The 13,797-nt window shown below is 50.3% G+C and overlaps 1 protein-coding gene across 1 annotated transcript in view; it reads left to right on the top strand.

Moving 5' to 3' along the window:
- Positions 1 to 13,797, top strand: part of Fbxw8 (F-box and WD repeat domain containing 8) — a 98,004-nt gene that overhangs the window by 31,464 nt on the left and 52,743 nt on the right. The window contains exon 5 of the mRNA XM_038346305.2: positions 9,576 to 9,733. Within this exon, the coding sequence (XP_038202233.1) occupies positions 9,576 to 9,733 (158 nt within the window). The remainder of the gene's footprint in view (positions 1 to 9,575; positions 9,734 to 13,797) is intronic.

The following is a 13,797-nucleotide window of genomic DNA, read 5'->3' as shown; positions in this document are numbered from 1 at the left end:
GCTCTGGGTTCTGCCTAAACACATAAGAAGCTGGACTAAGAGTCCTGGCAGACTGGAGATGTAGGTGACTCTCCTTCCCCGAGGCCCTTTAGGAGCTTCTCTGAATGTATAGCCCCCCAAAAAGACAGAGTCTCTGAAGGCAGCTGCCGCCCCCTCCCCCGCCTTCCTCTCCCTGGGGATCTGCTAAGCACTAGATAGGCCACCAAAGGCCCAGCCATACCAGTGTTCTGGGGATCGATTGCGTGAAACTTGATCTGCGGGTCCCAGAGCCGCCTCGGCTCCTCTCTGAGAGAAGCTCCAGTTGATGGCTCCGTCCTAGACCCTGCGTCTTACTGTGTGCGGAGCATCTTGTGTTTATCATTAAAATTTTATCTGGCGGTTACGATGCTTGTTTTCTGGGTCAGCTCCTGAATCCTTTTCATTTGAGACAGTGGTGTTTGTGGTTACCTCATTCCCAATCAATGTTGTATTCTCTAGGCTTTCTGCAGTTAAGCATCTCCAAGGAGCCTCTTAAAGAGACAGCACTGCCTCTCCTGCTTTTGCTCATGCTGATTTCCATACTCTTCTTGTTTCTCTTTGTTTGGCAGAAGTAGAACCTGACCAAAGCTGTGCTCCGTGTTTTAGCCCCAGAGATCTACTCCTGCGGCTGAAATGCAGGCTTGCTCCTCCCCACCTTGGCATTCTCTGTCCACTGCCCTTGCTCCTTTCCTGTCTTAGACGTTCTTGGTCATCCCTTCCTGATATTCAGACTCCCGTGTGGTCTGTGGTGATTCCTAACTCAAGTGCACTGTGTGTTTGCCACACTGTCTGTTGAGTCACCTGCCACACCTGTGTGAAAAGTGAGCTATTGTGAATATACCATGGCGTTCACACTTTCACTCTCAGTGAACTTCAGTCATTTCAAGATTCTATAGCTGTTGCTGCTAATTCCAGAGCCTTCTTGACACCCTGCAAAAAAACCATTTCCCGTGCTTGCTTTATTTGTTTATTTGTTTATTTATTTATTTATTTTTGTTTTTTCGAGGTAGGGTTTCTCTGTAGCTTTAGAGCTGTGCTTTATTTTGTTTTTCAAAAGAGGGTTTTTCTGTGTAGCCCTGGCTGTCCTGGAACTCTTTTGGTAGACCAAGCTGGCCTTGAACTCAGAGATGCACCTGCCTCTGCCTCCTGAGTGCTGGGACTAAAGGTGTGTGCTACCACACTCAAGAACTCCAGTCCCCATTTTTGATGGGCCATTTGAGCCCTGCCTCCTTTCAGGAATTCCAGGAGTTCCTGAGTACTCTTGATTAAGACTGTTACCCTGGGGTGGTGTGTGGTACTCTGTTACCCTGGGGTTGTGTGTGGTCCTCTGTTACCCTGAGGTGGTGTGTGGTCCTCTGTTACCCTGGGGTGGTGTGTGGTCCTCTGTTACCCTGGGGTGGTGTGTGGTTCTGTTACCCTGGGATGGTGTGTGGTCCTCTGTTACCCTGGGGTGGTGTGTAGTTCTGTTACCCTGAGGTGGTGTGTAGTGCTGTATATAATTTTGTATGGAATAAGCACCAACATTTCATACATAGCCTCTCTCCCCTCCCATTATACTCCATTTTCCCTGGGAAGGCAGAGAAATGTTTGGGATTTTTGTTTGTTTGTTTGTTTGATTTTTAGTTGTCACAACTTAAAACCATGGAGTTTTAAGCTTGGAAGCAACTTCAGCGCTGACCTTGTTCCAGAACTCTAGGGTGTAAGTGGCGGAGACGCAGAGGCTAGATGGACACATGCACTGTGCACAGCCACCCTCCCTCTCTGAAGCCTGGCACAGCATCAGATTTAATCTTTTTTTAAATTTTTAAAAAATATTTATTTATTTTTGCCAGTGTGACTTTGTGATTTGAAGTTCACAAACCACACCTCACGCTTTATATTTATATTTATAATGTATATAATATTCTGTCTGTGTGTATACCTGCAGGCCAGAAGAGGGCACCAGACCCCATTATGGATGGTTGTGAGCCACCATGTTGCTGGGAATTGAACCTTTGGAAGAGCAGGCAATGCTCTTAACCTCTGAGCCATCTCTCCAGCCCCCAGTTTTATTCTTTTAAGATGCTAACGCAGTCATGTTACTTTTGCAGAAGTGTTAGAGAATGGCTGGAGTCTCCTGACCCCACAGTCTGCACCTGTAACTTGCTGCACCGCGTGTGTTGGTTTCCAGGCTGGTTTTCACTTATTTTCACATAATATAGTCAAAGCTTATACTTCATATTATTACTTTTTTCTTTCTGAGTTTTTCTGTTACTTTTCATTACTTTCTTAGACTTAATGCAAATTTCCCCAGCTAGTTCCTAGTTTTCCCCTTTATTCACCCAATGGCAGACAGTAAATTAAGTCGCTTTCTGTTTCCTAATTGTTCTGAGAAGTGTGTTGGAGGATGACATAGGACACATAGACACAAATTAGAAGGCTGTGATATCACTAGGCTACATACTCTCTGAGGGATACAGTTGTGTGTGGCCTTCTGCTGAATGGGCTGTTGTGTGGCACACGATGTGGTAGCGTTAAGAGCATTTCATGTGGATTATCTGCAGGTGGTTTTGTTTCTGTCTTGGTGCCGCAGATTGTCTTTAAGATTATAAAGCAGAGGCTGCTGCAGAAGCTTGGTGTCCAGTTCAGGTTCTGTGCTATCGCTGTGTTGATAGTTTTCTAGTTGGAATCCCTTCTGTGAGTCTGTGGACTGAAAGGAATTTTCTATCTTCCAGACTCAGAGACTTTGAAAGCTCTTCCACAGCCCTCAGTTTTCCCATTGTGACTTTGTGATTTGAAGTTCACAAACCACACCTCACTCTTGCTCCTGAGCACATGTCCTTACTTCTGGATGTTGCAGAAATACCTCTGCCCTCAGGCCTCTGGTGGCTTTCTGGCTCAGAATCTCCAGCCGTTTGCTCTTGAGCGTCTTGCGGTTTGATGCTATTGACTGCACCCTTCTTGAGAAGGCAGGGTCGTGTGGTAAACATCTTTGGCACCGCAGCACCACCCAGGTGACATGGAGAGCAAGTTCTGGAGTCCCAAATGAAGTCTCCCTCGGGCCTTTCCTCTTGTCTTACTGAGTCTCCATAGGTTACTCAGCCGGGAGACCAGCATCCCAGAACATGTGAGGGCTAGCTGAGGCTGCTTCTGCTAGATCTAGCACTTCAGACATCCCTGTTCCAGCTAAAATTTCCCACTTCTTAGGAAGAAATCATGTTCACTCTAAGTACAGTCCCTTCCTGTCCTGCCAGACTCAGTGTCCACCTGTATATCTGTGCTCTGGTCCTTGCTGTGCTGGACATTTCATCTGCAGAGCTGTTTGGCAGTGCATCAGGGAATGTCTGGGTGGCCTGTTTTTTAACTTTTGATTTTGTAGGTGACTACTGTTAAAATTTTGGGGTGTTCTTTAAGTTGTATGCTGGAATTGAACGTGTAGCTCAGGAGAAGTGTGTTTGTCTGGAAAACATGAGGTGTTAGGTTCAGTTCCCAGCACAAAGGAAAAGAGCATCAATAATGCTGCATGGACTCATGGAGGAGAGTTCATAGGGGCAGAGAGCTGCGATAGCCTCCCTCTTCTCTGGGGCTTGGCTACTCTTCTCCCCAGTGGTCCTGTGGAAGTTACGACTTGCAAACAGATGGCATCATGGACTTAGAAAGCTCACAGCACCAGCCCAAGGTATGGGGCCAAGTTGCGTTTGCTGTGAGTATTGCCGGAGAGCCACCTAGAGAAGAGCAGCCCCGGCAGAGCCTGGGGGTCCGGGGAGCTAAGCCTGGGCTCCTTTGAGGTCCCATGCCAGCTCTGCCGTCATTAAGCTATTAGCTCACCAAAAGCTTTTATCCATGCCCAGGAGTGTATGGCGGTGTGTAGTACCTCCCACTCGCTTGGGATCACATGTCTGTGGCGTTCCGTTTCCATTAATTAGCTCACTTTCTACTCAGACTAGAAGACTGCATCTCCCAGATGTTTAAGGTATTCACCCCTTTACATGCTAAGGGATGTTTCAGTCTACCCAGGTGTTTCCCCTGGTTTCCATGGTCACCATGCATGGTTCCTGCCTTTCCTGGGGAAAGCCACAGCTGTGCATCCCTGCTTCCCCTCTGTAGATGGGGTTGGAGGGAAAACTGTTTCAGTTAGTGCTGCACAAGTTAACTCTTCCTTTACCTGAAAGTGCTTGGCTGGCCTGTTCTCTCTCCATCCTCAGAGGTGAGCGCACTGGAGCAGATGCTGAGAAACACTGCTGCTGTCTCGCAGCCAGGTGAGCCCTGGCTGTGTCTCCACTGCAGGCCTGGTGCCAGTTTATCTTGTCATCTGTCCACAGGCTCTGGGATCTCAGTGTTTGTTCTTTGGACTTGGAGCTTCTTTAGGCTCATAAGCTCATAAGGTTTGAATCACCACTTGGTGTCATCTGCCTCAGGCCTTGGTCATTCACAGTGAGAGTCACGTAGGAATGCTGTTTAAACACAATTGTCCAGGACTGACCAGCGTCTTTCCTCCCCTTTCTCAGCCAAATCTTCCTCCGCACTGAATGTGGGACAGCACTGAGAGGCTGCGCTCTGTAGTTCCCATGTGTGCCAGCTCTGCTGCTGAGAAGGTAGAAAGAGCAGATAGCCCTGCGTGCTCCTCAGGGGCTGCCTGGGACAGCAGACCTGGGATGACGTTCTCTTGCGTCCTGTCACTGTCCTCACAGTTAACCAGGACGTGCTTTCCAGCTTTCTCCTTTTCAGCCTCCTTTTCCTGCCAGTTTTCCTTTCAGCCTCGCCTCGTATGGATTTTGTGCGGCTGCTTATGGCTCTGGGCCGCTTCCCATAAGGGGCTCCGTCATGACCCACCAGGGACCGCTTTTTTAAAATACTTTGAAATTTATTTATTTTCTGCTGTGAGGCCTGTGTGCTCTTCTAGTAAATAAGTCTGAGGTAAGCTGCTGATACCCGACCGGGGGGAGCTTTGCATTCATTACATCTTTAATGAAGGCGCTCCAGAACGTCCTTAATAAATACTGATGAACTCATGGCTGCATTTATCCATCTCTGCTTCTCCAGGGAATTATGGGAAGGGCCACAGCTCCAATAACTCTGCATAATCATCATCGACTCTGACTCTATTGATTGTCATTAACCAAGATGTATGGAAAGCAGTTCTAAGTGTGCAGTGTGTGGACCACACAAGGGCCATTAAGATGTTCATTAGTTTTCAATTGCTACGTCTTACGCCCCCCTCGATGTTTGCTGTAGTGCATTTCCACAGAGTGGCTGCACTGTGGGCCGAGTTCATTTTGTTAATTGTGCAGCACAGCAGTCATGTTCTGTGGAAAACAGTAAATACTCTGGATTTTATTGATCACTACAGAAGGCACAGAGCAAGTGAAGAGTTCTCAGAGCCTCTGTGTGTATGTGGGTGCTGCACCTCACCGGCTTTCAGCCACTTCCACTGTCCAGGTTGAAGTCAGAAGATCCCGCATTTAGGTCGCGGTCAGCGTGGGTAGGCTGCTCACAGCACTCTGTGCAAGAAGCAGTTCTCAGGCTGACAGAGGCTACAGCTGCTGGTGGCTATGGGACAGCATGGGAGATGCTGGGGAGTGGAGTGGGAAGAAAGGGACCCAACACCAAGGAGAGTACTCCAGACAGGCCCAGGCCAGGTTCCTCCTGGGCGGCCACTCCAGCTGGTCCAGAGATTGTCAGCACTTAGGAGTGCTCGATTGTGGGGAGAGGGTGTCCCTCTGTCCTCCTGGGCTACACGGGTCACTAGTAATCCACTATAGCATTTGTGTGTCTTCTTTGCTGGAGGGAGCACAGCACTGGAGTCCTTGGCACAGGGTCAAGTGTCTGAAACCATGTGCTGCTGAGGCCTGATCAGAATAGGTTGGGACTTCATTTGAGAGTGGTAGAAACAGGGTCCTGTGAAGGCGGAAGAAATTTCGATGGTCCTTGTTATGTGCTCGCCAAGGGTATGACATTGGGTATGGAAGGTGTTCTTGGGTCAGCCCAGCCCCATGCTCTGGTTCCCACTGTTGCTGGTGTCTGACTTCCCATGAAATAGGGTGGTGAGACTGATGGAGAGAGTTTGGTGGGCCGGGGGCGGGGTGAGCTGTGTCCTGCCCAGCTGAGCACAGTATGCAAACCACACATTCCTGTGCTTCACTTAACTGGGGTTGGTTCTTGCGAGCGGTGTTGGTTGAAGCTGTTGTTTCAGGGTGTGGAGTGCCTGGTGGGCTAAGCAGCAGGCGAGGGAACGATCACTCAACCCTGCCTCAGCACTCTTCCGTCAAACCCTCCTCCACTTGTCCAGGTTGCTTGGAAGAGCCGAGAACACATTTGTGTCTAGTGACTAAGAGCTGGCACCGGGGAGCACATGCAGCCTCCCCTGCAGAGTGTCACTCGGGAGGTATATGAATGGATGTGCAAGGTAGGACCAGTTTCTCTATCTCCCTTTCTTGTGGCCTTTTGCTCTGAATAAATCTTCTGCTGGAAGAAGCATCCATTAGCTCTTCGATGGTAATCATTTTAAATTGGTGAACGCCCTATTGTACTGAGGAGCCTGGCATGGGAGTCTCTGACCACCCCATTTAGAGGTAAGCACCACCTTGCCAGGCATAGCATGACTGGGAAAGCAGGTGGTTCTTCATGTCCCTGGCCCTGTGCACCTGGGCTGAATCCCCACTTGCTGTGATGAGGTTGCCTCCATTCTTCTGTGCTCATACATCAGCTCATGTTCTAGTTGTGCTGTGCACGCTAATTACAGCCACCAACGCCAGGGTTCAGAGGCTCCCTGACAGTGCGACTGCCATAGTGGTGTTTTCATTGGTTGAGTGTAATTGCCATTAGGCGGCAGTGGAGCATCTGGAGCCTTTTCCACCTCCATACCCGTGTCTTCCCTTGCCCTGGCCGTTGTGAGTTAAGCACGCTTTCGACCACACTTAGGAGTTCGTGCAGGTCCCTCTGCCCTAGCTAGTGTTATCCATTGGTGAAAATGCCTGCCTGCAGCCTGCTTCAGCAGCACCACCTCCTCCGCTGTGTTGTTTTCTCCCTTAGCTGTCAGAGCCTGTGCATGGGTCCTACAGCGCCTGCTCAAATGGGAAATCTGCTTCCTTGGTGAAAGGGGCAAATGCTTGTGATTTGCACGCTTCTTTGGCTTCGAAGAACAGAGTTAATTCAAGTGGCTGTTTGGAAAGTTCCCTGTTTATGCAAATAACTGGGCTTGCCTGCTGTCTCCTAGAGCTACAGTTTCGTGTGCTTGGAAGGAGAGCAGAAGTCTGAGGAGAGTCACCTGTGTTCTGGGTATTCTGACCTCCCGTTAGTACTGGAGGCTGCTGGCTGGGAGCAAGGACAGCTGCTGCCACCTGTGAGCGCACTGCTGGTGACCTGCCCTTTCCAGACACCAGTTCTCGGGAGCATTAGCTTGTGTGAGGTAGAGATGCAGGCCAGGTGAGGAGGCGAGGCGAGGTGAGGCGAGGCGAGGCGAGGCCAACTGGTGATAGCACACAGCTGCTGAGACAGCAAGGCAGGCTGGCTGCAGGCAGGGCTGGCAAGGAGTCTAGGATGGCCCCTGGAATGAGTGGGAGGCCCTGGTGTGTAAGTGTTGGAGGAAGTGGAGATAGCTCTGAGAGGGAAGCCGTGTGTGGAGAAGCCAGAGCCTCCAGAGGAGCATATTTGTCTTTGTGTGCAGGGTGGAGTGAGGACATAGCAGTAAAGTCTCACACCGCTCGCTCGCTTGCTGCTGTGTGGCTCAGAGTGAAGCATGTTTTCCTTGTGGTGTTTGTTGCTGTTTGTCTCAGAATTAGCTGGAGCCCTGATCCCTCAGAGCCTGCTCTCTATCCCCTGCTCCTCCCGCTGTACCCCAAGGGAGCATCAGCATGAAGTTTGCTGCAGACAAGCATTTTTAGCAATGGACAGCAATGCTGAGTGAGGGCAGAGGGAGCTGCATGAACTCCTGGAGGCCCCGTGTGAAGATCATGGATGGACGTGCTGAAAGTCCAGCCAGGGCTGCCGGGAGCAGGAACATCCCATGCTTATTTTCTTCTCATGCGCCTTTCTCTCCATCTTGCTTTTCTGCGTTGTTCCTTTTGTTGAGTTGAAGCTCAAGAGTGGACTCACAGTCTAGACTCCCATGCTTGCCTTCCTGACTGTAGCTGAACAGGCTGTATTCCAGTGATCAACCCAAGTCAGACTGAGGGTGCTGAGCCAGATGCAGTTCTGTGTAGGATTCCTCACCAGCAGTGGTCATCCCGACCACTTCCTGAAGAGCCTGGAGTCTGTGGCTGTGTTGTTCAGGGCACACGAGTGGACAGCCTTGGTCATGCACTGCCACTGTTATGGGCAGTAGGAAGGTAGTGATCGTCGTGGGAGCAGCAGCAGCAGTGTTGGGAGCCTCCTGCTGTGTGCTCCTCTTGCAGAGCTCTGCCCTCACCCGGTCCTGCAGAGTGAGCTCGTGTGCCCATGTAGAGTAGTAGCTGGGGAGCGCTGCAGTGTGTGCTCGAGGAGTCCTGAGTCGGGGCATGCAGTGAACGCATTAAGAAACCTCACCCTGGGGGCTGAGATGGCCGCGTGGGTGAAGCACTGTCCTAAAAAGCCTGGCCTCGCGCGTCCATTTTTGGAACCACGTGATGGTAGAAAGAGAGTCTGCTCAGCAAAGTTTCCCTCTGACTTTCACATGTGCTGTGGCATACGTGTGTCCCTCCTCCAGCATACATGCACACAGCAAATATATAGCCATGGGGCTCTGACCTGAGACTGGCCTTCTGTAGCCACCCCAGACATGCTCGTGTCCTAGGTTTTGGAGATGAATTAGGTTTTTTGACTCTACAATGTTGTGTGGTTGGGGCCTCAGGAAGACTGTTCCTTAGCGTTCCTGTGCGCCTCATGAGGCCCCCACAGGTGCTTCTCCTCAATCCCCGCCCTCCTCAATGGAGGGATTCAGCAGGAGGAATACGGACACCTCAGTAACTGGCAGTGCATAGCATCATTTGGCTGCGCCGTCATCCTGGGACTTCGTGACCCAGTAGGTTATCCAGGAAGTGACCAAAGCCACAGGCTAGAGTTAGTGCCCTGCTTTCTTAGTGGGCAGGACAGGTGCCTTTCACAGGAAGGCAGCAGAGCCTGAGCAGCTGCAGGGCTGTTGGTCTTCAGTCCCAGCTCTCCTGCGTCTCTGCAGGCACGGTTGATGGGACGCCAGCATGTTTCCATGTTTTTCCCTTGGTTCCTAGCGTGGAAGGAGTGGAGGTGACAGCCTGTTGATGAGGGTGGGGGGGGGGACACCATTGCAGTGCTCATTCCTTCTCCCTCCCTCCCTCCCTTCTTGAGACAGGGTCTCATGGTGTAGCTCTGGTCATCCTGGAACTCACTCTGTAGAACAGGCTGACTTTGAACTCAGAGATCTCCCTGCCTCTGCCACCCGAGTGCTGGATTGAAGGTAGTTGTCACTGTTGTGCTGTGTCCACAGCCTTTTGTGGTCAGTTGACTCCTTCCCCACTAGTCATCCATCCAGACAGCTACTGGAACCGAGCCTCCCAGCCCGCCCACGTGCTGCTGTCTGTGCTCTCCAGATTTCCCTTGGAACTAAGAATGCTCTTCTCTTCCAGATACACGTCAGGGGACGTGAGGGTGTGGGACACCCGCACCTGGGACTATGTGGCCCCTTTCCTAGAATCTGAGTCGGAAGAGGAGGAGCCTGGAATGCAGCCATATGTCTCCTTTGTGAGGATCAACAGCTCACTGGCAGTTGCAGCTTATGAGGATGGTGAGTACCCAATACCCTGGCCCTCTGCCTCCCTGTGCAGGAGAAAGCCTCATCAACTGCAGCAGCTGCAGCTGCTCCCACATCCTCCATGCACACACGTTCACGTGCTCCCTGCCTCCTGTGCTTAGGCATATACACATTCACACACACTCACCTCTTCCTGGGAACACGAGCACATGCATGTTCATGCACTGCCTTCTGCCTCTATGTGAAGAAGCTAGCCAATAACCCTGGTCCATTAGTAGACATTGGAACATGGTACCCATTAAAACTGGTGTTTAATTCATCCTGGAACCCTGGAGCTGGATGTCAGTGCCAGGCATGAGGAGGCTGGCCAGACCATCTTAAGCAAATGGTGTGTTTAGTTTAAAATATTAAATATACTTGGCCTCTTTTTTCTGTATTCTCTGCTCAGGCTGAAAAGACTAGAGATAAGGATAGGGGGTGATCTGACATGGATGGGCAGAAAACTGGCGATCAGTGCAGGCCTTCATCTGGCGCTCACCCACCAAGCGTGGTCCTTGATGTGTTGTCTCCAGCCTGGAGAGAATCCTGAGTGCGTGTGAGCAACTGTGGGTTTATAGAACTGTTATGGAAATGATGGGACATGTGACATTGTTAGCTGCTAGAAGTGATCATGGCGCTGGCCATGGCAGCCTGCCTGCCTGCTACTCACAGTCCTGATGTCCATTGTGTCGAAGTCTGCAGCTCCGAGAGCCACACCTCCCCCACCCCCTGGCCTGGAAGTTGTACCTTAGCACATTTCTGGGACTCAGAGTTCGTACCAGGGCCATGCAGATCTTCAGGCAGCGTGGTGTCATTTGGCACAGAGGGATGGAGCTACAGTAGCCATTAGGGAGTTTTATAAATGTCTAATATTCAGTGATAAAAATGCAGAGCTAAAAAGAGCAAACATAAGGATCTTAAAAATTGAGCAAAACTTTGTACTTTATTCTTCTGGTTAATGTTATTAGACACTACAAATTGACATTTGCTAAGATGGGTACGGCTCAGCATCGTGCTTGCCTGCCATGCATGAGGCCCTAGTTTCAACTCTAGCTTCCTCAGAATGGTAGCAGCAGCAGCAGCAGTAGCACCAGCATGCTGCTTCTGTGGCCTAATTAAGCTTTTCCATGCGTGGTTGCTGATCCCACGTGAGCAGTGTAGCCTTGGCCTGAGCTGATCCCAGGTGGGCAGTGTAGCACAGGTGAGCTGATCCCAGGTGGGCAGTGTAGCTGCAGACTGAGCATGCTTGCTGCTTAGCCTCCAGCTGGACCTGCATCTTTGGAATGCTCTAACAGCACTTCCTGTCCTGCATTCTTGAATGGCAGACTTTTCTACCATTGGGGAAACTGAAGACTAGAGGGTGAAGTTGAAAGTCCAGCTGCTGTGGTCTCCCAGCTCCTCTGTTGGCTGGAGTGGTGTTACTGACAGCAAACACAGAGACTCTTGTGAGTACTGAGCTTATCATAGCTGATGAGCTTGCAAATAGAGCGTGAAGGAAAAATAAAGTGTGGTGCAAATTAGGTGTGCAGGCAGACATACAGACGCACAGTGACTATACACAGATGAGCATGTATGCAGACATGGGGAGCCTCCTCCGCTGAGCTATACTTGCTGCTGACAAGAGTGTCTTTGGCCCAGTCACTGTCATCTCATATAAATAGGGGAGCACCCTAGGCATGGTAGACGACTTTCTTCATGGCAAATACTTGAACATGGAATTTCAAAACATATGTCAAATATTTTGCTGAAAAACCTTAATTCAGGGGTTGGAGAAATGGCTCATAGGTTAAAAGCATTGACTGTTCCTCCAGAGGTCCTGAGTTCAATTCCCAGCAACCACATACTGACTCCCAACCATCTGTAATGAGATCTGGTGCCCTCTTCTGACTGCAGGAAAGCATGCAGACAGAGCACTGTATATATAATAAATAAAAATAAATCTAAAAAAAAAAACTTAATTCATCCAGGATTACTGGACATCTTTACCACCAGTATTTGGGAGGCAGAGGCAGATGAGTTCCGAGTTTGAGGCCAGCCTGGGCTACTTAGCTCCAGGCCATCTGGGGCTACATGTTGAGGACCTGTCTCAGGTTCATAGTTAAAGGGCAAACAACAAAGCTATTGAAAAGGTAAAAGGAGCCACTCCAAGTGTTCTAGGCCTTCTCATCTTCCTAAGTCAGCTTTGTGCACTTCAGTGGGTCTTGTTGTTTTTAAACTAATGCTGCACATTGGCGACCTGTGTTACTCCTTCCTCTTTTCAGTGCTGTGCTGTGGTGCCATGCTGTACCATGCCACACGTGTGGAGCCCTTATCACTGGACATCTGAACTCCTTGTTCTTGTTGAACGCAGTGACCTTAAATTTGTGCACACGTCAATCCAGGCTTCAACACTGGCCATTGCTAGACTGAAGGCTTCAGTGCTTGGGGTTTGCATAAATAATGACTGAATTGTCCCTAGACGTGTTCTGTCAGTTGCTAGTCTTTTGCTGTTGTCTGACTTTTATGTGTATGGGTGTTTTGCCTACATGTATATACCTGTGCACCACATGCACTTAGTGCCTGTGGAAGCAAGAAGAGGACATTGAATCCCATAGCACCGGAGTTACGTACAGTTGTGAGCTGCCATGTGTGTGCAGGGTCTATGGAAAAGCAGCTAGTCCTCTAACCACCATCCCAGGTGGCCTTGGCCTCAGCCTCACTTGGGTAACAGATTGACATATTCCCGAAGAGCTGATTTAGCACTCACAGGTGTAAATATCAAGCGCACATACTCCTTGTCCCCTTTCAAGAGCAGTGGTTGATGCTTCTTGGTCAAAAACACTAGAGAAGGGCCTTGTGGGGTCTGCTGTGTGCTGTTCGGGGAGTTAATGAACTCCAGCCCTCTCATTGTGCCTAAGTGAGGTTCCGAAGCCTTTGAGACCCAGACCCCTTGTTGAAGCTGCCATGCTCTCCTTAGCAGGAGCCTCCCTGCAGGGAACTCGGGAGACAGCCCTTCAGCACCCTTCCTGAGCTGCGCCCTGAGGGACCTGCACATGCACTGGGGAGCTGGGATTTGGCAGGGCATCCACAGTTGTGAGCTGCGCCCTGAAGAACCTGCGCCTGCACCGGGGAGCTGGGGTTTAGCGGGCGATCCACAGTTGTGAGCTGAATTCCACCCCACTGGCCTCATATTTCTTGTGCCTTGTTTCCAGTTGTCAGCCCCCTCCAGTTTGATTTTACGACTAATTGTGCTGTACGTTACCATCCTGAAATGAATCAAATCAAAATGCTTTTCCTGGAGCATTAGATAAAGCAGGCGAAGGTTCTGAGTAATGAGCAGACGCTGCTAAAGCAGGGACAGCAGGGACCTTGCCAGGACGCCATCTGCTCCGTGCCTGCCTGCCTTTGGCCTCAAGCCATGACATTAGGGGATGGCAGTGCGCTGGGACCCATGCCCCACTCGAGTTGCCCTCAAAACCTACTCTTGGTGAGAAGTGAGATTAGACACTTGTTCTGCAAGAAAAAGTTCCTGTCTGTCTCCCTGAGGGGAAAAAAGAGGCAAGACCTGGGGCGCCAGCACTCAAGACCTTGATGGGTCAGGGCAGCTTTCTCTCTGGTAGCACCAGGCAGGGTGAGTGGGCTCATTTATTCCTGTCGCACCTCATGCCGTTGTCACACGCATACAGGCCTCATTTCCTGCTGGATGGATCCTGGTGAAACATTTCTCACTTACCAATGGATCAGTGCTGGGCAGTGTCTGCAAGCCCCTCCATAACTGTAAAAGGTGGTGTAAAAAACGAGTTTACATAGGCAGCTCTGGAGACTGAGTGCTCCTAAGGTCCGTTCTCTAGGTTTACGTGCTGTTAGTAAATCACAGTCCACTGTCTAAAGTCATCCAGACACCGACTTCAGTGGGCAGGTGACCGTGTTGCCCTCCAGGACTTCAGAGTCTTCTGGCGTCTCTTGCTTCCCCCGTATGGCAGCACACAGGTCTCCCGCTGTGTCCTTTCTAGTGTTTAAAGCTTTTCTTTAGGTGTTCGTAGAGCAGATCATGGGATGAGGCAGTCTCCCCACAGAAG

Source organism: Arvicola amphibius, chromosome 10 (assembly GCF_903992535.2).
Source record: "Arvicola amphibius chromosome 10, mArvAmp1.2, whole genome shotgun sequence".
Classification (NCBI taxonomy): Eukaryota; Metazoa; Chordata; class Mammalia; order Rodentia; family Cricetidae; genus Arvicola; species Arvicola amphibius.
Note: the sequence above shows the minus strand (reverse complement) of the source record. Positions and strands in the feature narration are given on the sequence as shown.